Source organism: Symsagittifera roscoffensis, chromosome 1 (assembly GCF_963678635.1).
Source record: "Symsagittifera roscoffensis chromosome 1, txSymRosc1.1, whole genome shotgun sequence".
NCBI lineage: Eukaryota > Metazoa > Xenacoelomorpha > Acoela > Convolutidae > Symsagittifera > Symsagittifera roscoffensis.
The window spans coordinates 94746245-94770567 of record NC_087062.1 but is presented as its reverse complement, the minus strand read 5'-3'; the positions used below and the strand labels follow the sequence as shown (position 1 = coordinate 94770567).

Below are 24323 nucleotides of genomic sequence, written 5' to 3'. Positions count from 1 at the left end.
GCAGGTCGAGGAGGGGCAGGGTATGGCAGCGCAAGGCAATCATCTTACCATCCGTCCAGCCTGCCATCTATCGATAAAGTTATCCATCTATCCAGCCATCCATCATTCATACCACCAATTCCAAGCCATCTGTCCAAGCCACCCATCGTACTGCAAACAAACCAGCCCTTCTATCGAGTGATCTGTTCATCCCTCCAGCAAGCTATCAATCTAGCTAGCCATTGAGCCATATTTCCACCCAAGCACCCATATATTAAACCGTTGCTCATCCATTCAGGAAGCCATCTAGCCGTGTGTCCATCTAGTCACACTGCGTCCTCCCTCCATTATCTTTCTAGCCATCCATCTATTCATGTACTCAGACACCCATTCATCCAGGAATCTGCACGCATCAAGCCCTCCAATAACCAAACAATTCGTCCATCCAGCCGTTGATCCACCTATACCTTCAGTAAATCATCAATCCAGTCCAGCATTCATCCATCCAGCCGTCATATAAACCAATATCAAACCACCCATTAAACCAATCTCTCTTCATAAGTTTTCCAACTGTCAATTTGTTCGTCCATTTATCCAACCAGCAATCAAACTAGCCATCCATCTAACCATTCAGCCATCCATTCTTACATCCATATGTTTATCCAACCATCTGGCAAGCAATTTATCTGTATCGCCATACATCATTCGTCCCTTGATCCATCCAACCAGCAATCCAACCATCCATCGCCCATCAATCCAAACAGCCTGCTTTACATCCATCCAGCTTTCCCCCGTCCATGGGTTTTTATTATTATCCAAGCATCCAACCAGCCAGACATCCCTCCGTCAATCAGCCATCTATAATCGATCCTGCCATCTGCAGATACATCAGCCATACATCGGCTCATCCGTTTCAGAACTGTTTTCCGTTTAAGTTAAGTTCGGTCATTTTTCAGGAACCGCTTAGCTGCAGAGGTCAGCTATTATAGCGCTATTATTGAATTTTGATGACAAATAAGTCAATTCAAATATGGTAATTGAATCGTAAATGAAGTTGAAGCGAGCATATTTCTTGGTATAAACCTGATGGTAATTGTAATTATTAATCTGAACAGTCACTGACTCAACATATTTTGTGAAATGAATAGTTATCCACAATGAGTTATTGAAATGAATAATTCCACAACTTAGTTTTCAAAATTATAACATCCGATATAAGAAAATTAAAATGTTAATTCATTTTGCGCATCATCAGGATTAAATTGTTTTACAATATTTACAAAAAATCAAAGATCTGAAAAACGAGAAACATGTCTAAAAAATGCTTTAAAACTTTTTGACCAATCAAATTTAAACAAATGTAAATACATACTAAATTACGTAATCAGTAATAACATTTTCCTGTAAATTTCTGATAATTTTTTTTCCGCTTTTTGTTCTTTCATGGTTATAAAACTTCGATTTGTGAATATTTTTGATTCTGACATGTCAGTGCTTTAACTTTTAGTCATGTTATACCTAGACTATAATTTTAGTGTTAATTCCCGGCTCCTGAATTCATCCCGTGTGTTGATCCGCGGCCTCTCCCTCCAATTATGCAAAGCTTCTTGTGTGAGTAGCTTATGAGTGTTGGCTGTTTGGTCCATAATTTCTGACTTCAGCTCAGCAGTACCGCCTACCTCCTTATTCCACTCTAACAAATGTTGCCCTTCTGGGGAGTCCCCTTTGCGGTGTTCATCGACCCTCGTGGCTAAATGTCGGACTGTCTGGCCGACATTAGTGGAGTTACATCCACTAAATGTAAGCTTATTTACCACTTTGGATCTCAGCTCACGAACAAAGGAAGTTTTGAGAGATGGCAAGCATGCTTTCAATTTTCTCGTTGTAAAAATTATTTGAGCCACGTATATTTTTCAAATCTTTGCAGCTTATAGTTGAGATGGATTGCCTCGATATTGCATTGTGAAAAGGGGGGTGATTTTTTTAAACCATTTATCATTTCTCAATTCTGATGCCTTCACCTCTAAATTGTTTTTTCACTCAATTATCTTGTTAAGAGTTTCAAACCTACCCTGTCCGACCAATTTTTTGGATATTGATTTTCAATCCCTTGTTTCCGATTTTTTTCCAATGCCTGGTCAAAAATTTCCAATGTTGAGGTACTTTTGAAAGCACTATGAACCGTCCCTTCAATGACTTTTCTTTTGTACTGCAAAGGTGCGCAACCTCTGAAGTTTAGAGTGGTGCCGGTAACAGTGGGTTTTTGGTACCACCCACATGTGACTTTTTTTGCTGAGTCCACGTTGACATTTAAATCCAAAAAGGCCAAGATACCGTTACTATCAAGTTCTTCTATGGTGAACTGCAAGTTTGGATGCAACTTTTTGGCAGCCTCGAGAACTAAGCTAGGATCGCCCTTGACAGTTCTAACTATGTCGTCCACATATCTTAGAAAAACATTAACACAGCTCTCAGCCCGATCTGCTTCCTGTTGTTTTTTGCATGCAATGCAATACCATACTGTTTCAGCGATGTCTGCGTATTCAGATTCTGATATGTTACCACACCCTAAGTGGTACCATTTCAAACAAGCTTGGAAATCTATCCCTTTAGTCCGATATGTCACCTTTTTCTGACATCCAGGGCAGACCTCCTTGTTACCCTCATTTAGCACAGTCAATTTTGGTACTTCTTTCTTTAATGCAGGTTCATATTTTTTGAGCCACAAATTGGCCAGTATTACTGCAAGGGAGGCGCCCATTGCTAAACCGTCTTTTTGTACATAGTGTACTTTACTCACTGCCAAATTCAATAGTTTTTTCATAACCTTGCGAGATTTTTCCGGGGGATTGACTTGCTCATATAATCTCCCAAGGGCTATTTCAACCGCTTCCTTGAGTGGGACATTAGTGTACAAACTCTTTACATCAAGGAAGATTATACTCTAATCAGAGTCGAGTTCAGTTTTCTCCAAGATCTCACTGGCCATTTGAGTGTTCGTTTCAATGTTTTTCCCCTCAGTTTCATCAAAATACTTAGCCAATGTTTTATTTAGGTTGTCATATGAGCTACCAGGTAAAGAAAGGACGGGACGAAGTGGTGTACCTTGTTTATGTATTTTTGCTAATCCATACAGCCTAGTTGGCTGCGCGCCTGTTGATCTCAACTTAGTATACAGCGCTTCGGTAATCTCGTCCTTCTTTTTCATGGCGAGTAATTCCTTGTTTATGTCTTTCTCAATTTTCATTATCACACTGTCTGTCAGATTCTTCCTCTCACTAAATTGTTCTACCTGTAATAAATCTTTCAGTTTCTCTTCGTATGTCTCGTTTTTCATTACACAAAAGCCACGCACTTTTCAAACGGTACTGCCAGAAGACTGTTGTCCTTCAAATTTTTTCTGGGTTTTTCCACACCTTCGTCAGAGGAGGTATGTTTCACATTCTTAGCATATCTCTTTGCAGCTGCTTGAATCTCACATAAATTTTCTCCGGGTAGTCTATTTAACTTCAATTCAGACAAAAAATTGTCAATGTCCGCAAGGAAGTGAATTTCATTAAATTTGTCTCGTACCGGATGTTTTGGTCCAAAACTTAAGACTACCCGCGCCCCAAGCGGCAAAACCACGTCATCTAAAATTCTAACTGACATTTCATCCAAGCTTTTTAATGTTCTATCCTGTCTTTCGAAAGTTTTTCAAGCTTTTTCTTGTGTCGGCTTATCAGGTTTTTGACACTACACCTTGCTTGCAGGTTCAGATAAAATATTATTGAAGGCCACCATTTCTCATCTATACCCCTTCTCACTACCTCCCTTGATTTGGCCCTCTCCGCATTTGCCTGGCTTATCTCTGTTCTCAAGAGTCTCAATTGGAAGCTGTGAACCGCTTGATCCGATAAAACACCGTTATCAGGCACGCGAAACCGTAAAAAAACTGGCTTAATGTCGTTATCGAGACATTTTTTCAGAAATTTAATTCTCAGGAAGCTGCTATTAAATTTATTAAAATGTTTTAAATTATCTAACTAAAGTTTCCAAGTGAGTTTTTTTCAGGACCAATCTAAGGAATGGTGGTGGCAGCAAAATATCATTTAAACTCATGTGAGCACTTTAACTCATGTGGCTTTCAGCAAAGAAAAAACAGCCTCAACGATATCTTACCTTTTATTGGTCGTTCGGCTCCGGCTTGAGGTCCCCAGCCAACACCTCCGCTCTCCGGGCCTTTGCCCTGCGATGTCCCTGCGATGGTTTCTTAGTCTGGGCCGTATCTTTGAGAAAATGCATGGCAGGTGATCTCGATGGGACAGCACAACCCGAAGTGACTTCAGTTCCATATCAATTGACTGCTGCAGTTGGAGATACTCTCTGCGGACCGCAGGATTCTGTCTCTTGATTCTAGAGATAAAGTTACCGGTTTTCTTTGTGACGATTATCTCTGTCTTCCTCAGATCCCCAAAAATATCGGGAGTGCCCGTTCTCCTGTAGTAGACAATTGCACTTGTTTGTCTTCGCTTCGATTGTAGATACGCCAGTAATTCATCAAGTGAAAAGGGCGTATAGTTGTCAGTGCGATGGGAGGATATGCTGTTGTTCAGCACATCGCGCCAGAGGATAATCTGCTTACTTTTGGAGAAAACGTTAATCTTTTGGAGAAAACGCTACTCTTTATTAGCCGTCCTATTAAAAACTATCGAGTCTCTGATATGTAGTAAATCTGACCGGAAAACTTTTTAACACATATTGCAAAAATGGGAAAATTGTTTTTTCTTTCAATAGTTTGTAAAAAATCAAATAACGTAACTTTTAGTCATGTTATACCTAGACTATAATTTTAGTGTTAATTCCCGGCTCCTGAATTCATCCCGTGTGTTGATCCGCGGCCTCTCCCTCCAATTATGCAAAGCTTCTTGTGTGAGTAGCTTATGAGTGTTGGCTGTTTGGTCCATAATTTCTGACTTCAGCTCAGCAGTACCGCCTACCTCCTTATTCCACTCTAACAAATGTTGCCCTTCTGGGGAGTCCCCTTTGCGGTGTTCATCGACCCTCGTGGCTAAATGTCGGACTGTCTGGCCGACATTAGTGGAGTTACATCCACTAAATGTAAGCTTATTTACCACTTTGGATCTCAGCTCACGAACAAAGGAAGTTTTGAGAGATGGCAAGCATGCTTTCAATTTTCTCGTTGTAAAAATTATTTGAGCCACGTATATTTTTCAAATCTTTGCAGCTTATAGTTGAGATGGATTGCCTCGATATTGCATTGTGAAAAGGGGGGTGATTTTTTTAAACCATTTATCATTTCTCAATTCTGATGCCTTCACCTCTAAATTGTTTTTTCACTCAATTATCTTGTTAAGAGTTTCAAACCTACCCTGTCCGACCAATTTTTTGGATATTGATTTTCAATCCCTTGTTTCCGATTTTTTTCCAATGCCTGGTCAAAAATTTCCAATGTTGAGGTACTTTTGAAAGCACTATGAACCGTCCCTTCAATGACTTTTCTTTTGTACTGCAAAGGTGCGCAACCTCTGAAGTTTAGAGTGGTGCCGGTAACAGTGGGTTTTTGGTACCACCCACATGTGACTTTTTTTGCTGAGTCCACGTTGACATTTAAATCCAAAAAGGCCAAGATACCGTTACTATCAAGTTCTTCTATGGTGAACTGCAAGTTTGGATGCAACTTTTTGGCAGCCTCGAGAACTAAGCTAGGATCGCCCTTGACAGTTCTAACTATGTCGTCCACATATCTTAGAAAAACATTAACACAGCTCTCAGCCCGATCTGCTTCCTGTTGTTTTTTGCATGCAATGCAATACCATACTGTTTCAGCGATGTCTGCGTATTCAGATTCTGATATGTTACCACACCCTAAGTGGTACCATTTCAAACAAGCTTGGAAATCTATCCCTTTAGTCCGATATGTCACCTTTTTCTGACATCCAGGGCAGACCTCCTTGTTACCCTCATTTAGCACAGTCAATTTTGGTACTTCTTTCTTTAATGCAGGTTCATATTTTTTGAGCCACAAATTGGCCAGTATTACTGCAAGGGAGGCGCCCATTGCTAAACCGTCTTTTTGTACATAGTGTACTTTACTCACTGCCAAATTCAATAGTTTTTTCATAACCTTGCGAGATTTTTCCGGGGGATTGACTTGCTCATATAATCTCCCAAGGGCTATTTCAACCGCTTCCTTGAGTGGGACATTAGTGTACAAACTCTTTACATCAAGGAAGATTATACTCTAATCAGAGTCGAGTTCAGTTTTCTCCAAGATCTCACTGGCCATTTGAGTGTTCGTTTCAATGTTTTTCCCCTCAGTTTCATCAAAATACTTAGCCAATGTTTTATTTAGGTTGTCATATGAGCTACCAGGTAAAGAAAGGACGGGACGAAGTGGTGTACCTTGTTTATGTATTTTTGCTAATCCATACAGCCTAGTTGGCTGCGCGCCTGTTGATCTCAACTTAGTATACAGCGCTTCGGTAATCTCGTCCTTCTTTTTCATGGCGAGTAATTCCTTGTTTATGTCTTTCTCAATTTTCATTATCACACTGTCTGTCAGATTCTTCCTCTCACTAAATTGTTCTACCTGTAATAAATCTTTCAGTTTCTCTTCATATGTCTCGTTTTTCATTACACAAAAGCCACGCACTTTTCAAACGGTACTGCCAGAAGACTGTTGTCCTTCAAATTTTTTCTGGGTTTTTCCACAGCTTCGTCAGAGGAGGTCTTTTTCACATTCTTAGCATATCTCTTTGCAGCTGCTTGAATCTCACATAAATTTTCTCCGGGTAGTCTATTTAACTTCAATTCAGACAAAAAATTGTCAATGTCCGCAAGGAAGTGAATTTCATTAAATTTGTCTCGTACCGGATGTTTTGGTCCAAAACTTAAGACTACCCGCGCCCCAAGCGGCAAAACCACTTCATCTAAAATTCTAACTGACCTTTCATCCAAGCTTTTTAATGTTCTATCCTGTCTTTCCGAAAGTTTTTCAAGCTTTTTTTGTGTCGGCTTATCAGGTTTTTGACACTACACCTTGCTTGCAGGTTCAGATAAAATATTATTGAAGGCCACCATTTCTCATCTATACCCCTTCTCACTACCTCCCTTGATTTGGCCCTCTCCGCATTTGCCTGGCTTATCTCTGTTCTCAAGAGTCTCAATTGGAAGCTGTGAACCGCATGATCCGATAAAACACCGTTATCAGGCACGCGAAACCGTAAAAAAACTGGCTTAATGTCGTTATCGAGACATTTTTTCAGAAATTTAATTCTCAGGAAGCTGCTATTAAATTTATTAAAATGTTTTAAATTATCTAACTAAAGTTTCCAAGTGAGTTTTTTTCAGGACCAATCTAAGGAATGGTGGTGGCAGCAAAATATCATTTAAACTCATGTGAGCACTTTAACTCATGTGGCTTTCAGCAAAGAAAAAACAGCCTCAACGATATCTTACCTTTTATTGGTCGTTCGGCTCCGGCTTAAGGTCCCCAGCCAACACCTCCGCTCTCCGGGCCTTTGCCCTGCGATGTCCCTGCGATGGTTTCTTAGTCTGGGCCGTATCTTTGAGAAAATGCATGGCAGGTGATCTCGATGGGACAGCACAACCCGAAGTGACTTCAGTTCCATATCAATTGACTGCTGCAGTTGGAGATACTCTCTGCGGACCGCAGGATTCTGTCTCTTGATTCTAGAGATAAAGTTACCGGTTTTCTTTGTGACGATTATCTCTGTCTTCCTCAGATCCCCAAAAATATCGGGAGTGCCCGTTCTCCTGTAGTAGACAATTGCACTTGTTTGTCTTCGCTTCGATTGTAGATACGCCAGTAATTCATCAAGTGAAAAGGGCGTATAGTTGTCAGTGCGATGGGTGGATATGCTGTTGTTGAGCACATCGCGCCAGAGGATAATCTGCTTTTTGGCCAGAGGTTCCTGTTTCAATGATATTCGTAAATTCTTCCCCCTGTTCAGGGTATTGGGGTTTAAAGAAAGGCCGGGGACTGCGTAGACCTTATGTTGTGTCTCTCTAAAATTATAGTCTCTGTATAACATGGCTAAAAGTTAAAAAACTGATATGTCAGAATCAAAAATATTTCCAAATCGAAATTTTATAACCATGAAAGAAAAAAAAAAGCGAAAAAGAAATATCAGAAATTTTCAAGAAATTGTTATTATTGATTAAGTAATTTATTATGTAATTACGGTTGTTTAAATTTGATTGGTCAAAAAGTTTTAAAACGTTTTTAGACATATTTCTCATTTTTCAGATCTTTGATCGTTTTGTAAAATTTGTGAAAAAATTTTTTTTAATCCTGATGATGCGCAAAATGTGCGAAAACGTTTGAATTAACAGAATGCGTTAAAATTGTAAATTCAAACAAACGTTTTCGCACATTTTGTGCATCTTCAGGTTTTAAAAATTCTAAACTATCTGTACAAAATGTTTGATTTAACATTTTAAATTTCTTATAACCATCTTTGTTAAATTCTAACCCTTTAAAATGTTTGAATTAACATTTTAAATTTCTTATAACCATCTTTGTTAAGTTCTAACCCTGTTGAGCGATATAACATGCGAATTGCATGCGGGACCGGTTTATCATAGTTGCTTTTTCGTGGGACCACTCTATCATAGTAGTACCGATGTTCGAAATCTTGATTTGAAATTATCTAGGTTGCTTTTTTATACAAAGTTTGTAACATTGGAAGTTATTATTTGGTGCCAGTTTATCCATAGAAGGGTGCAAGTCATTTTAAAGATCTTTCCAAACGTGAAAGATGCGGAAGGATAAAGGAAAGCGAGATGTTAGTAGAAAAATGTTGACCATGTCTCTAATGCTGTTACCGTTGATGTTTAAATATTAACATCCTCTCGTTACATATAATTTTATTAATTTATATTGGTACAAATATATAACGCTGCCCCAAACAAAAAATTCTAAAAACGTTAAAAAATTAAAAAGCTTTGGGATTAAAAATTTTTGTTTTCCATTTTTTTGGAGACAATATGTCAATTATGCCTGATTCACTAACTGTTTACGCGTTTGTTTAGTTCTCACACCAGGATGATTTTACAAAATCAAACGAAATATCTCGAAAAAAACATCATTAAAGTCAAAATTAAACTTATACTGCGGATACATCGTACCAATCATAAGCTATGCATCGCAAACATGGTATCCGAACAAAGCAGAATTAAGACAACTAGAAAGAGTACGAAAACGAGCGACTTCTTGGATTACAAATAACTTCAAAATGAGTTATACTGAAAGACTGAAATTTTTAAAGCTCCTTCCACTCTCAATGTACTTTGAACTACACGACATATTGTACTTAGTTTCACTACTAAAAAATAAACATGACATTGATTTGAATACAATTATTCATGAAAACGAATCACGAACGAGACAAGCAACACGTGGTGAGATTGCTGTTCATGCAACAAGACTGAAAAAGTCAAATGAAAATTATTATATACGTTCTAATACGCTATACAACTACTTTAGCCAAATTGTGGACTTCGAAAATCAAGATTATGACAGCCTGAAAATATCTATAACAAACACGTATTGGAAATTCTTCAACAGAAATTTTGCAGAAAACAACTTGTGTATGTGGAGAATTCTTTGCTGGTGTGGAAACTGCAACCCACTGGGAAAAATTATGAACTTATAAACGAGGGTTCAAAACCCATGGAGAAATCCTAAAGCCTACCCTACTACTACTACTACACTAATTTCAAGTGAAAAGACTTTTTGTAATTGTTTTTATGAATGTGGTCGGAACATTCTGTGCTGCTTGCACAGCTATCCTTGTTTAAATTATAGTCTTACAATTGCATATCCAAGGCTATGAAATTGATCTACTAAGATCTGTATTTGTTGCTTTAGTTAGATTTGTATGGCGGGTGTTGGGGCCGTGAATGGCAGCTCCATGACTGTTCCAGAGGCGCGGCTGCAATTTCGAAGATGTGAAATGAAGAGCGACAATTTTGATGATTATTTTGCAGAATTGCAAAAGCTATCGAATTATTGTAAATTTTCCGATGCTAGTAAAGAGGAAAGGCTGGTTGAACAAATTATTCATGGCATATCAGATGACACTTTGAGAAGCAAACTGGTTTCGGAAGATGAAATACCTCTCACTGCAGTTCTCAAAGAATGTCGATTATTTTATTCACAGGTAAGCAAAAGTTTTCAGTAGGATGTAGATTTTTTGTTGATTTTGCAACAACGTGGAACTCTACAGTTTGCTAAATAAAGATACTGCGCTCAATATAAATTGCCATCTGGTAACTTGATTTTCAAAATATTCGATGCTCTGTCATTTCAAAAGTTTTTCATGCTCACTCATTCAATGGTCCAAGTCTACTTATTTTTTTTAGCTGCATATCATTTTTTAAATTAAATGACGAGTCCTAAGACGGGCAGCGCAAATTATTCCGAATAAAAAATAACCAAAAATTGAAGAAAGCGACAAAATAAGGTCCCGTTCTTTTTACCCTTGCGATTGTGATCGAAGCGTGAACGACTTCTAGTTTCGAAAGTGAATTTAGTTTTTAGATTCCTCAGCGAAATCTAAACTATACCTTTTGATCCAAATTTAACATTTACGAAGTTCGGAAAAAAACGGTTCAATTAAAATGGGCCCTTCTGTCATGCGACTGTCCGTGCACAGGTTAGATAGGGCCATGCCAACGCTATATAAATACATCGGCAAAATTTCATGAATAAATCAAGTCGATTTTAAAGCATCCAGAGAATTGTCAATTAAAATCTACCCTCCTCGATTATAGCACTGATGCAATTGTCTTTGTTGCATGTATTTTAAAGTTTTTTGCAACCCCTGAGGCAGAGGATTGCATCCTCAGAAGTGCAAAACTTATTTTGGTTCTTAAAAAGTTTATTGTGTCGGAGTATGATTCGTTCCGTTTTTCGCTTAATTTCTCTGCTAGTTTCTGGACAGCTTTTGTAGAGCCTGATTCTGCTCCTCCAGTATACGCAACAAATAGTGGAGCAAAGCTGCTGTGTTCTGCATCCAGAAATCGTTGTTGGTATATCAATGTTTTGACACACTCATGATATTTGTAGGCGTCAGATATAGTTTAAGGGCAGGATTTAGCATTGGGGTTGCAAATTTTTGCATCGGAAAAGGTTCAGCTGAATCGGCCTCTCCAGAGTCCATTTGCCTTGATGTCAAGTCGAGCGTCATTTTCAGTAGTGAAGTGGTTGTTTTCTTGTGAAAGCTTGCGCCTTCCAACAATTGAAGTTTCGGCTCTATCTCAACATCATTGCATACTTCGTCATAATGTAAAGATGCTAAATTGTGTCGAACCTTTGCTGCATCGAATTGACAATTTATGAGCACATGTAGCTGCGTTATTGGTAGCTAGTTTTTGGGGATTTCAAGCATCCGTGGCTGAGTGGTTAGTGCGTGAGACTCAAATTTGCTAAGTCACAGATTCGAATCCGACACATAGCCGAGTTTTTGCTAATTCTAGGCTTATTTCTATTTCTTGTTTTACTTAATAGAGCTGCTTTTTGTCGTGTTCTCGCAAGTGTTTGCGAAGAACAGCTTCACCTATGTGTCTCAATTTGAGTTAATTTTTATCAAAAAATTTCAATGATAAATTTTCCCTGAAACTCAAAGAGCATTTAAGGCCATATATTTTTTGCTTCGAAATTATTTTCCTAAATTCATCATTTTTTTCTTGCGTTCTTTTACTTTTTTCCAACTGTCTTAATAACTGTTTTTGAGTTTTCTACGCTTGCTATTAGCAAGCGTTATCGAATCGGAATATAGACTTTTTCCGAACAACATCTTGTTTAACAGAATCAATCAAGTCATTTGATAGTTTATTCGATAATTAGCTTGATCGATTCTGTTAAACAAGTTATTGTTCGGAAAAAGTCTATACTCCGATTCAATAACGTTTGCTAATAGCAAGCGTAGAAAACTCAAAAACAATTATTAACCCACCCTTACAGCAGTTAAAACGCCCCAGGTTCGAATCTGGCCAGGACCTGTGTTTCTTGCGAACGAAAAAAAACTGTTGAAGAAAAATAGTCGGCTTATTGTTGTTCTATTTGTTTTGTCGGCCTAATTGCCACTTCTAGGATTTTTCTTGTGCTGTAATTGATAGAGTCTGTGATTCTTTCCTGTAAGCCGTAAAAATACTAAATCTGATTTACTGATTTTTTTGTACTTTCCTTTATTGTTTTTTTGGCCTCAAATATCGAGTTTGTCTTTATCGGCTTAGTCTTCTAAATTTGCGTTGTTCAAAAGAAAATAAAATTTTTATCTTTTCGTTTCTTGTGGTCGGGTTTCAAATTTTTCATCGCAGCAATTTTCATTTTTGTTCAACTAGCGGCTATCAAAATATTGACGACATATTTCCGCTCGTTTTTTTTTCTGAATGCTTGTTGTGATATGATTTCGTTTATGTAAACATCGTTGGAGACAAACTTATTTAACTTTTGTGTTTGTGGTTTTTCATCAACAAATACCATGTTTCACGGTCCCATTACAAAAGCTCACATAGCAAAAAAGTTTTTTATGACAATTTTGTTTGCGATCCTACGGGAGAATACATAACTATTGCCGGCCTTGTTAATGCTCGATAAATGTTTCTGAATGCTTTTTTAATTTATTGCAGTTGACTGGGTTTCTGGACGTGTTTTTTTCATTAAATATCATTGCAGACAAAATGTACCTTCGAATTTTTTCTATTGTGTTCTCGACTTAGTTGCTTTTCTTTGATTTTATTCTCTGCTAGCTTGCAATGCTATGTTTGTGGGATATCGCAAGTGATGCGAAGCTGCGCCTCGCCTCTGTGTTATGCTGTTTTATGAAAACAATTTTTTGGCTCAACGCGTGTCTGCTCAGATATTGTCGACTTTGGTGACGCTTTGTAAGTTTTATTTCGATGCTCAATCGGCATTCAGTTTTTTTCCTCAGAAAGTTTGACAAAATCAAGATAAAGATATGAAATTTCGGTTGATCAATTTTTGAAATCTTAAAGAAAGTTGCTGCAATTCGATACAAAGTCACACTATAAGGTTTTCCTACATTAACCCCTAAAGCACAACATGTCTTCGATGCAGCTGAGAATGCGTTCATTATTTACTCGGGCTGAATAATTGAGTTCTCATAGTTGACGTGTTCAAGTAGCACTATCATATTCTTTGATTGGTTCGTGGAAGTCGTCCGCGTATAGTTTACTCTTAAGGGGTTTCCGAATGGTCGTCTCCAGGTCAATTAAATGGATCCACAAATCGACAAAAATAGCCAGTTGTAGTTAAAGTTGTGATTATGATTAAGTTGAAAGTATAATTGACGTTAAAAGAAAAACTCTCCTTGATTTGTTTTTGATTTTGTTTTGTTTTAGCATTCAAAAACGAATGGCAGTCAAGCTCATGCAGATGATAAGGAAACTGAATTGGGCTCTGAAATTGAAACAGACCGAGATACTTTGAAACAAAACTGTAACGGAAACTCTCCTCTTGATAATCTATCATCAGTTGTAAATGAATCAATTCCAAGTGTTAATGAAGTGAGAAAAAAGAGCAATGGTAATACGTCTAGAACAACTAGGTTAAAAGCTATTTCCACCACGTCAAGTGAGAGCAATACGATAAAAGTAATCCACACTGACACAGATAAAGACGAAATAGTTGAAACTCACGAACCCCTCACAGTATTGGAAAGTAGCGACGTCGTTTGCATATCGTCTAAAACAAATAGCTCGAAAACAGCCAAAGGAATTAAATCGATGAGGCCGAGGTTAAAGCGTCTTGACAGCGAAGTTCTCGAGAAGTTCCAAACAGTTGAACCTAAAAAAGAAACATTGCGAAAAACAAGTAAATCAGAGCCAGACACAGAAAACACGACATCCGAAGTATCTAAGAATACTGTGTCGCTAAATGACAGTTTAGTCGGCACTACAAGCGACGATGAAGTGCACATGAACTTATTGCAGGTGAAGAAAAAGCACCAGAAAGGGGAGTCGAAAGACTCAAAGTTAGTAAAAACAGTGAGTTTGGATTCGGATGAGTCAATGCAAGAAGATACCAACTCAAAGCCTGAGAGCAAAGATCAGAGTGAAGAGGAAAACGAGGGTGAAAGTGAAGACAACTCTTCTGAATCGACAGACGAGGAAGTGGAGGAAATAATGTCACCCGAAAGTGATTCGGATTCAGACTTCGATTTGAAATCCGAACCGAATGTACGAAGATCTAGACGCATCAAAGAGGACAAAAAGGCGAAGGAAAAGAAGAAAAACAAGAAAAACAAAAAAGGAAGTAAGAGCAAAGAGAGAAAATCTAAGAGAAAACGAGTTGTCGATAATTTAAACGTATCCGATGAGATTTCAGACGAAGACGACAATAATGATGACGATAGTGTTAATCCAGCAAAACAGAAGGCGAGTAAAAAGAAAAAAAGAAGAGTGGTTTTTGATGACGACGAATCAAATACAGAAGAAACAACAGTGGAATTATCATCAACAACAAACACCGAAACTGCCAAAGAAGATGTAAAAGATAGCAAACAGGTGGAGAAAAATAAGAAAAAAGGTGAAGATGACGAAGACGACGAAGACGGAAGTCCCGGAAAGTCGAAGCGCAAAAATATTAGACAGATTCTTTCCACGAAAGACTTGGAAAAGGATACGAGAAAAGCGAATCTTGAGGAACGAGAGCGGAGAAAGAGAATAGGCGAGAAATCTAAGGACGGAATGACGGATTTCTACACACGAGAAAAGGACGGCCGAGTTGTGTATACGCGAATCTGTTTTGAAAAGAAAGGCGAAGATGATCTAGTGTGTATGCACGAGGACTTGGCCAATAATTTGAAACCCCATCAAGTTGAAGGTGTTCAGTTTCTATGGGACTGTACTGTCGAATCATCGAGTAGAGCGAAAGAAACTAAAGGAAGTGGAGCTATTCTAGCGCATTGCATGGGTTTGGGTAAAACACTCCAAGTGATTTCATTCATACATACTATGCTCACCAATGAGGTTTTGCCATTCACAACTGCTCTGATAATTGTTCCGGCGAATACAATCCTAAATTGGGTCAACGAGTTTGAAATTTGGACGCCTGACGAGGAAGAGTTGGACGTTTATGAAATCAGTCAGCACAAAGACGACAAAACACGTGCCAGTGTGCTGAAGAACTGGCACGACAAAGGCGGAATTATGATAATAGGTTACAACATGTTCAGAATTTTTGTTAACCCCACTCGAAAGAAAGCGAAACGCTTTTTGCCAAAAGTAAAAGAAGCTTTGCTAGACCCGGGACCTGATTTTGTAGTTTGCGACGAGGGTCATTTGCTGAAAAACGACCAGACGGCTCTATCAAAAGCAGTGTCTCAAATATCAACTCGCAGACGAATAGTTCTAACAGGAACACCCTTGCAAAATAACCTAGTTGAATACCATTGCATGGTAAACTTTGTCAAGGAGAATTTACTAGGTACCAAAAATGAATTCAGAAATAGGTTCATAAACCCCATCAGTAATGGACAACAAAAAGACGCTAGTAATTTAGATGTGAAAGTTATGAAGAGGCGATCACACGTTCTGCACGAATTGCTAGCAGGTGCTGTACAAAGGAGAGATTACTGCTATATAACAAAGTATCTTCCTCCCAAATACGAGTATGTTTTGTCTGTGAGATTGTCAGAGCGTCAAATTAGATTGTACAACAAATATTTGAAGTTGTTTTGTTTTGAGCATTTCGATAGCTCGGAAGACGGAAGCAGCACTGTTGACTCACTCGTCATTCCGACAGAGCATCAAGTTGTGAGACGCGATGGAAGTCGCAGTCTGTTCAAAGATTTCCAAAACCTGGCCAGAATCTGGACGCATCCGTACTGCTTGAAACTGGTTCCACCAAAGGACACTCCGGATAACTCAGAGGAAGAAGAAGACTTCGTTTGCGAAGACAGCGAAGAGGACGATAAAAAGCCATCGAGGAAGGGAGATAAAAGTACAGCTGATGAAATGAAGCCGAGCACGAGTCGTGGAAAGACGAGAGGGAAAAGGAGTGACAGCGAAGAAGAATGTTCAGAGAAAGGCGACAATGACGATGAAGACGACGACGACGAAGACGAAAATGACAAAGAGTCAAGTGAGTTGGTTTTAGTTGACTTTTTCAGCTTGAAATGAATATTGAACTTTTTAACTTGAAATTTATATAAAATTTTTTTGAGCATGAAATTTATATCGAAATTTTTGAGCTTGAAATTTTTTTTCTATATGGAGCGAACATTGTTTTTAATTTGAACAATCTCGCGTCGAAAACAGTTGCGCAACAATTCTTGCTAAGTGAATGTTTTTCGGCTTGAAAGCTCTGTTGCTGACCCTACTGCACGTGCTAAGGTTGTTAATCTCAAGCAAATGCTAAATTATTTCTGTAACATCGTTTCAACAGTTCAGAAAAACTTGGCTTTCCAAAACTGTCACGGTATTGAAACCGTTTTTAGTAACTTGGAAAATAGCAACCCAATAGAAAGGAAATTCAATAAAAACAAAGGTAGCTGGTTACGGTGCAAGTAGCACTGAATGTTCCGACATAGTCTTTACGCTTGCGATTAGCAAGCGTTATCAAATCGGAATGTAGATTTTTTTTTCGGGTTAACAACTTGTTTAACAGAAGCACTTGAGTCAGTTGGTATCTTGGTTCACAATGAATTGAATTTTCTAAGCCTATCCGCCACACTTAGTCTGGAGGTAACGAATACGCCTGGAACGCCAAAGGTCTTGGGTTTGAATCTGAAAGTACCTGTTTTTTTTTTTTCAAACGGGAAATAGTCCGTTTCAAAAAAAATTGTCGGCTTAATATTGTCTGCTTATGTTTTGTCGGTTTAGTTGTCATATAGTAGAATTGTTTTTGTTTAGTTTTGCTTATATTATAGTTGCTTTTAGTGTTCTGATTTAGCTCTGCTATTTGTTTTCTTTATTTATTTCCTTTTTCTTTCGTTTATTCTGCCCAAATGATTTCGACCTATTTTTTATTGGCTAAGTGACCTAATTTCGAATTGTTTCAGCGTTATTTTATTTATTTTATTTTTTATGCTCGCTTCTGTATCGCACAAAATGCTAAAAATCCTAATAGAATTATTGTTCAAGTTTTTTATGACAACATTTTTTGCGCTTTTTCTTTTTTTTTCGGCTTGATAAGTTTCGGCTTATGTTATATTGGCTTATTGGTCTCATATTGTGTCTTTCGACGAGCGAAAAAAGTTTTGTCTGTGTATTGATATTGAGGGGGACTTGATAGCTTTTTTTTCCTTTTTTCGGGCTTGAAAGATTTCGACCCATTTACCCAAGCATTGCTTGTGTTATAGTATGAACTATCTTTTTTTTCCAACCTAAGTCGCAAATATTGTTGCGACGCAAATATTGTTGCGATAAATTGTGTTCATTTTGAAAGTGTTCATTTTGATCAATAACCAGGTATTAAGTACAGCCAATGCTAAGGATTTTAACACAGATTTTATTGTTCCGACCTTCGTAACGAAAGTACCAGAATATTTGTGCTCTGGATGGTTTTTTTTTCAGACAAATTTTGTGTTTTTAACTAGCCATTTTTGACGGGATTTTTTTTATATCACTCAAAAATTATTGTTGTCCTGAGCTTGAATTTGGAAAGTTATTTCACCTGTCATCATTTTTCGTAAAGTTATGAAGGTTTAAAGATTGCCATTTTGGCCAATTTGGGACAATTAACGCGCGATATATTGCGCGCTATTAACGTGTATGCGGATATTTAATCCGTCTTAGAAATCGTTCCACATTGGTTGAAAGAAGCTTATTTGCCATAATTGATTTGTTACAAGAAGCAAAATTTATCCTTTTGTACTTCATATGGCGAGTGGGGGATGCTTTCATAAAAAAAGTTTCAAATTTTCTAAAAAAAAACATTTCATTTTATTTTAATACATTTGAATTTTTTGTGTTGTTACTGCTCCATAAACCTTAAAAGCAGTCGGAATATTCAGGGTTTTGTTCTGACTTTCGCAGTGAAAGTAACGGAATATTTGTGCTCGGGTGGGTTTTTTTTTCTTCAGACAAATTTCGACTTTTTAACTAGCCATTTTCGACGGATTTTTTTTTTTCATATTACTCAAAAAGCATTGCTGTCCCGAGCTTAAATTTGGAAAGATGTTTCACTTCACCTGTGATTATTTTTCGTCAAGTTATGGGAGTTGAAAATTTTTTTTCGCGTTTTTAACGCGTAAGCGGAGATTAAATCCGTATTAGAAATCGTTCCAAATTGGTTGAAGGAAGCTTATTTGCCATAATTAATTTGTTACTAGGAGCGAATTTATCACTCTGAATTTAATATGGCGTGTGGGGGGATGATTTCCACAAAAATCTCAAATAAAAAAAATTCATTTTATTTTTATTACATTTAATTTTTTCAAGCTATTACTTCTTCATAGACTTCTCTATAAATTGATGCATTTTACCCTAGTTGGTAAATTGTTTTTTTTTCTTCAAATTGACTGGTACTGCTAATGCGTCATAATTGGCGTGCGTCACTTAAGAAATTTTGTAGACTCGAAGTTTTACTCATTCAATTTTTCCGAGTAGTGTATCGGCCAAATTTTTGATTGTGTATGCAACTTTGCCTCTGTGTTTATATTGGCTTGGTGGCCTCATTTTGTTTTATTTGACGAGCCAATAAAGTTTTTTGAGTGTTAGTGTGTATTGAGGGTAATACAGCTAAATAATTTTGGAGGATTTGTTTCTGAGAAAATATTCAACTTTATCAACGCTGGATTTTTTAGTCATAATTTTTGCAATAAAAGTTTTTTTTCCAATTTGTTGTCTTTTAATTTACCTGAAAGTCATGAAAACTTGTTTAGTGGAGCTTTATGATAACCCACTTGTCCCATGGTTGTGAATTTTTTGAGTCAACTATTTTTTAACCTTATTTCATATATATTTCTTCATTTCGTGTTCCTCGTATAAGGAAGTAATGAATGGAAACTTATAGTATAATTAAACCAGAAAAAGAATTCAAAGAAATTTAGAAAGGTCTCTGTATTTTCTGGAAATAGAATTATTTTTGCATGTTTTAGCAGTTTTTTATGATGTTAGATTGTTAACTTTGGCATTTCTTTTCATCTAGCAAGTAATGGGAAGCTGCATTTCCCCTGTCATTAACAAATATGATGTCGGTTAAAAAAAATTTTAAAGTGGGCAATATGTTTTAAGAATTTTTTAAAACTTCACTTCGATCGCTTCACTAAAATTTGATGATTTTTGTTCCTTTTTGGAGTACGTAGTGTACTGCGAAAGATGTTGCACGAGTACTGTCAAGCGGTCAGTCCACTTGTTTTCATTGTAAGTCGCACGTTTTTCATAAGTTTGTTTTGCTTTTTTTGTCGCTTGCGCAGAAACCAAATGCTCTTGCTTTTGCTAGAATTAATTTTTTTAATTTAGAATTTTTTTTTGTAGAAGAGGTGATCAAAAAGTACAAGACGCAAACTGGACGTGGGTCTGGCAAACGAGTGCGTGAACTGTCCCCACCTCCGGAAGATAACTTCTGGTTCTCGGATATCCTAAAGGAGGAGGACCAATTCAACGTTGCTCTCAGTGGTAAACTGGTGCTGCTCTGTGAGATCCTTAAAAGAGCGAGCGAGGTCAGCGATAAAGTGCTGCTGTTCAGCCAGTCTCTGATGTCTCTCACATTGATTGAAGACACTTTGGCTATGATCACGGAGGCCAAAAAGAACAACTGGCAGGTATGTAGGAAGTGTTGAGGTGTACGTAGGAAGAGAGATCTCTCTTAACAGATCAGTTCAAGAATAATCAGAAGAATAGCATCTTTGTCCCGACACCAAGAATTTTTTCCCAGTTTCCTGAATTTCGGGAGATGAAAAACGTTATAATTTGGCTATCATTATTGGCAGAAGTTCAGAATGGCAGAAAATTAGCAACCAATCAAAATTCTCACATTCATCGAAAACGCTGACACACTTGTTGGTTCTCTCTCAGCCTTTTTCCAATGAGGGAATCTCCCGATGTAACATGAACATTTTCTGTCGCTTAAGACTATTTAAATATCATTATAACTCATTTATTTTTCTCATGGCGGCTTATGTGAAGCGTGGATTGTATAATTTTAGATCGGAGAGACTGACTCGGAGGGTTTCATGCGAACGGTGGATGGCACTGAGGCGGGCGAGGGGGTTTGGGTTCCCAACAAAGACTACCTCAGGTCAGCTGACTTGTATACTTACATATAGAAACTTGATTTTTTTGTTTTGTTTTTTCAGGAAAAAGTATTAAATGCTCTAATAACTACAGATGTGCATTCACATATTAATGCTTTTATGAATGCACTTAGGTATATATGCATTTGTTGAGTTTAATTGAAATTCATCTGCTGAAAGTGACGTCAATAGCACTCTCCAAATACGAATGTGGTAATAGCGCGAAAAAACGGAATTAAATTTTTAATGGAATTTAATTTTTATATTTCAATTGAATTTTAAATTTTGCCTATCGATCCAGTTTTCTCAAATTGGGGTTGTGTCATCAAAAAGCGCCAATCATAAAGTGTTCTAAAAATTCTAAGAGCTTAAAGGGCATCTATTTTTTTCTTTGAATTTCGAAAGCTGAGATTTTTCAACAAAATCGGTGTTTTTTTTCTGCTTACTTGCGTTCATTACTCTTTTGAGAGTCGTTTTAAGAGTCGATAAACTTCGGTCGGGATGATTTTTTAATTTTTTTTCGGCGAAAGTCCTAAAATTTGCTCAAGCTAAAATTTACTTTTTCACGGTTTTACTTTTGATTTTTAATAATAATGAACGTAGTTAGTACTCTTATATAGCTCTTGCTGATTTTTTTTTTGATTTTTTCGGGAAAAAGTCTTTTAATTTGTTCACGCTCAATTTTGGTTTTTCGCGGTTTGACGTGTGATTTTTTTTCAAGTTCAGTGCATTTCCATTGTTAATAGGAAGGGAAGCTCCACTTTCGAACGACAACATTGTAAAGGTCACGAAAAATGTGACAGACTTCTTATTTCGAAAATAGAAATTGATTATAAGATTTCCCAACGAAATAAAATTTTTCCCTTTTGATCAAGTTTTCTCAAATTTAATTTTAACAAAAACTTGTTTCTTATAAATTGTTCTACAAATTCAAAGAGCTTTAAGGTTATCTATTTTTTTCTTCGAAATTTAAAAGTTGAAGGTTTCTGAAAAAACAACTGTTTTTTTATTCTGTTTTCTTGCGTTCGTTAATATTTTCCAACTGTCAGTTGGCTATGGTTTCCAAGTCCAGTTCATATTCCTTTGCTATAAGGAGGGCAAACTCCACTATCGAACAGCAAAAGTGTAAAAGTCACTAAAAACGTGATCGACTTCTAGTTTCGATAATGGATTTTAATTATATTTCTCAGCCAAATGAAAATTTTACCTATCGATCCAGTTTTCTCAAGTTGGGTCAATTTTATCAACACATTTTAATCATAAATTGTTCTAAAAATCCTTATTTTATCAAAACAAATTTTAATCATAAATTCTTCTAAAAATTCATAGTTTTAATGCCATCTATTTTTTGTCAAAACTCGGAAGAAATTCGAAATTATTTTTTTCCTGTTTGCGTTCATTGACTCTTTTCAAACTGTCTGTTGGCTATGTTTCTCCGGTACGGATTAGAGTTTTTCAGGAGCTTCGCTATGCTATCATTTAAAGGAACCTAAAAGTATTGAGCATAATGTTAAACAAAAGCGTCAACCAGATAGAAAATATGTGAATTGCGGAATATGTTGTTAATGGTCCTTGATGTTGCTATTCAACCGTTTAAAAATTTTTCTGCTTGCTATTAACAAATGTTTCCAAGCCTTAAAAACAAATAAGCGGATGCGAAACGTTATTGATTTTTATTTTGGTTAAACACCAGTAGTGGCAAGCGAACGTCTATTTCGCTCTGGTTTCAGAAGCTAACTGTGATTTTTACCATGGCAGCAAGCAGCAACTTACTAAAAAACAGATGAAACTACAGAAAAATAACTAGTAACATACAATGTTGAACATAGCTTCAGCTACAGTTATGCTGTTGTTTAGATTGGACGGTGGATCATCAGTACCTTTGCGCAAGAAAATGTGTGACCAGTTCAATGCCAAAAGCAACAAGCGTTGTAGACTTTTTCTCATTTCAACCAAGGCAGGCTCCTTGGGAATTAATCTATTTTCAGCTAACCGCTGCATCATTTTCGACGCTTCCTGGAACCCCAGCCACGATATCCAGTCAATGTTCAGGTGCTACAGATTTGGACAACTGAAACCTGTCTACGTGTACAGGTTCATAGCCCAAGGAACCATGGAGGAGAAGATCTATAATAGACAGGTGACAAAAGAGTCTCTAAGTATGAGGGTTGTGGATGAGAGCCAAATTGACAGACATTTCAGCAAGGATGAATTGGAAGATCTGTACCAATTTGAACCTAATTTGTACAAAGAAAGCGACACATCCGTGCCGTCTTGTGCTGTGCCGAAAGATGACCTCTTAGCCGATTTACTACTGAAGCGAAAAGATCTTCTTTATAAATACCACATACATGATTCTTTACTGGAGCATCAAGCCGACCAGAACCTGAGCGAGGAGGACAAAAAAGCGGCCTGGGAAGAGTATGAAAAGGAAAGGGCTGGCGGACCCAATCCAGCTCAAGTAAGGCAGCAACAAATGCGTGAACAAATGATGACCGCCAACATGCAGGCCCTGCAGCAGCAATATGCTCGCCAGCAACATCACTCATTGCAGGTTCAACAGCAGGCCCAAGACGGAAGATACCTCGAAAAGGCATGCCAGGATATGATAATTTGGGGATCTTCGATTGGACTTGAGCGTGCAACGAGAGATTTTGCGGCAAGGTCCATCCAGAGCTTCATCAACGCCATTCGAGGTTTAACGCCGACGATATCATTTAAAGCTCTTGGAGATAAAGTGTATGATTTGTTTCCCAACTACTACTTGGGGCTTCTAGGAATTCGAAATCCCAAATTCGCATCCAACGAGGAACTTCAGCAACCTGTAGGTGCAAGCGCAACTTCCAATCATGTGAATCAAGGGTTCGGCGTCAACGATGTGCAAATGAACCCGGTCAGCAATGACCAGACCAAAAAACCTGAAACCGTGACCTTATCCACTTCGAACGATTTGACTTCTGAAGGTCAAACCGGTTCAGGAACTGTGACAACGCCACGAACGACTGAAGACACGGAAACAACAGCTTCTTTTTCCGCCTCTAGTTAAACAACCGGCGATTCTTATTTTTTGCTCTATATATCTTGTACCGACTATATTTTTGGTATAGATATTAATTTTATTTATTTTGCAGTGATTTGATGATAGCTGAATGATAGTTGTGCATATTTAATTTTACTCCTCACCCAGTTCCGAGTTTCCTACTTGATGGTTTCTTCTATGTAGTTTTCGAATTACATTCTGATGAACGGTTAATTAATTTCAATTGATGTTGATTTTTGTTTCAATAGAAACTATAATTGTTTTCAAACCTTTTCATCACGAATCGAGTTAACTTGTTCTATAAGGTGTTTATGAACAAAATGAACTTTTTTTTGTAAAGCTTAGCTCGAGCTTACCTTTCTATTTTGACTATTTTACTTGTGAATTTTTTGAATTCCATACAATATTTTTTTTTACTAAATGGAAGACAATTTATGCCCTCCAAGAACAAAAATCTCCCGAGCGATAACGCGCTCCACTTAGCTTCTAACGTGGATTTTAGTTTTTCCAGAGGAACAGAAAGCTTACCATTTGATGGAGTTTTCTCAAATTATGCCAGTTCTGTCGAACATTGTCATTAATGAAAAAATTTTGTAGTGGCATGTATTTTTTCCTTGAAAGGTTTCCAAAAAATCTGTCGTTTTCTGTTTTTCTTGTTCTAACTCTCCCAAGTGTCTCTTCGCTACGCTTTAGTGTTTTTTCGAAATTCACAACAAGTGCATTTGCTAAACAGAAGTCAAAGAACGCCTGCAACGGCATTGGGCGCGCATATTGGCGTTTAACTTAATGCTAAAATCGTGTTTTTCATTTTTTTTCCGACCATTGAAAATGGTGATGAGCTTTTTATTCGGGTATTTTTTTTTCAATTTTCTGTTTTCCACGCTAAATCAGGTACCCCGATTAATCAAGTGATATATCATATTGAAGCCCTTTAAGTCGTGGTTCCAACGACATACAAAAATTTCCAAAAAAAAATCCCCAGTGTTGTCTAATTTCGAACGAGTGAGCCGGCTTTCATTAGCTTTTTATGCTATTTTTAAGCCTTGAAAGTTTAGTTTTACTCAAGTGAAGTT

The 24323-nt window shown here is 37.4% G+C and overlaps 2 protein-coding genes across 2 annotated transcripts in view; both read left to right on the top strand.

Moving 5' to 3' along the window:
• LOC134853054 (proteasome subunit alpha type-6-like) overlaps nucleotides 1-24323 on the top strand; it is a 354898-nt gene that overhangs the window by 303887 nt on the left and 26688 nt on the right. The gene's annotated exons all lie outside the window — the stretch shown is intronic.
• Nucleotides 9878-23479, top strand: LOC134853025 (transcriptional regulator ATRX homolog). Its single transcript, XM_063868943.1, has 5 exons — nucleotides 9878-10166; nucleotides 13372-16114; nucleotides 19453-19739; nucleotides 20124-20215; nucleotides 22068-23479. The coding sequence occupies exons 1-5, from the start codon at nucleotides 9885-9887 to the stop codon at nucleotides 23254-23256; spliced, it is 4593 nt and encodes a 1530-aa protein (XP_063725013.1). The 5' UTR covers nucleotides 9878-9884; the 3' UTR covers nucleotides 23257-23479.

Bases quoted from the DNA above. Each gene is read 5' to 3' on its own strand.
- LOC134853025 (XM_063868943.1), top strand. From the start codon at position 9,885: ATGGCGGGTGTTGGGGCCGTGAATGGCAGCTCCATGACTGTTCCAGAG. The intron at 16,115-19,452 runs GTGAGTTGGTTT...TTTTTTTTGTAG, and splicing joins CGAAAATGACAAAGAGTCAA to AAGAGGTGATCAAAAAGTAC. The intron at 20,216-22,067 runs GTCAGCTGACTT...GCTGTTGTTTAG, and splicing joins CCCAACAAAGACTACCTCAG to ATTGGACGGTGGATCATCAG.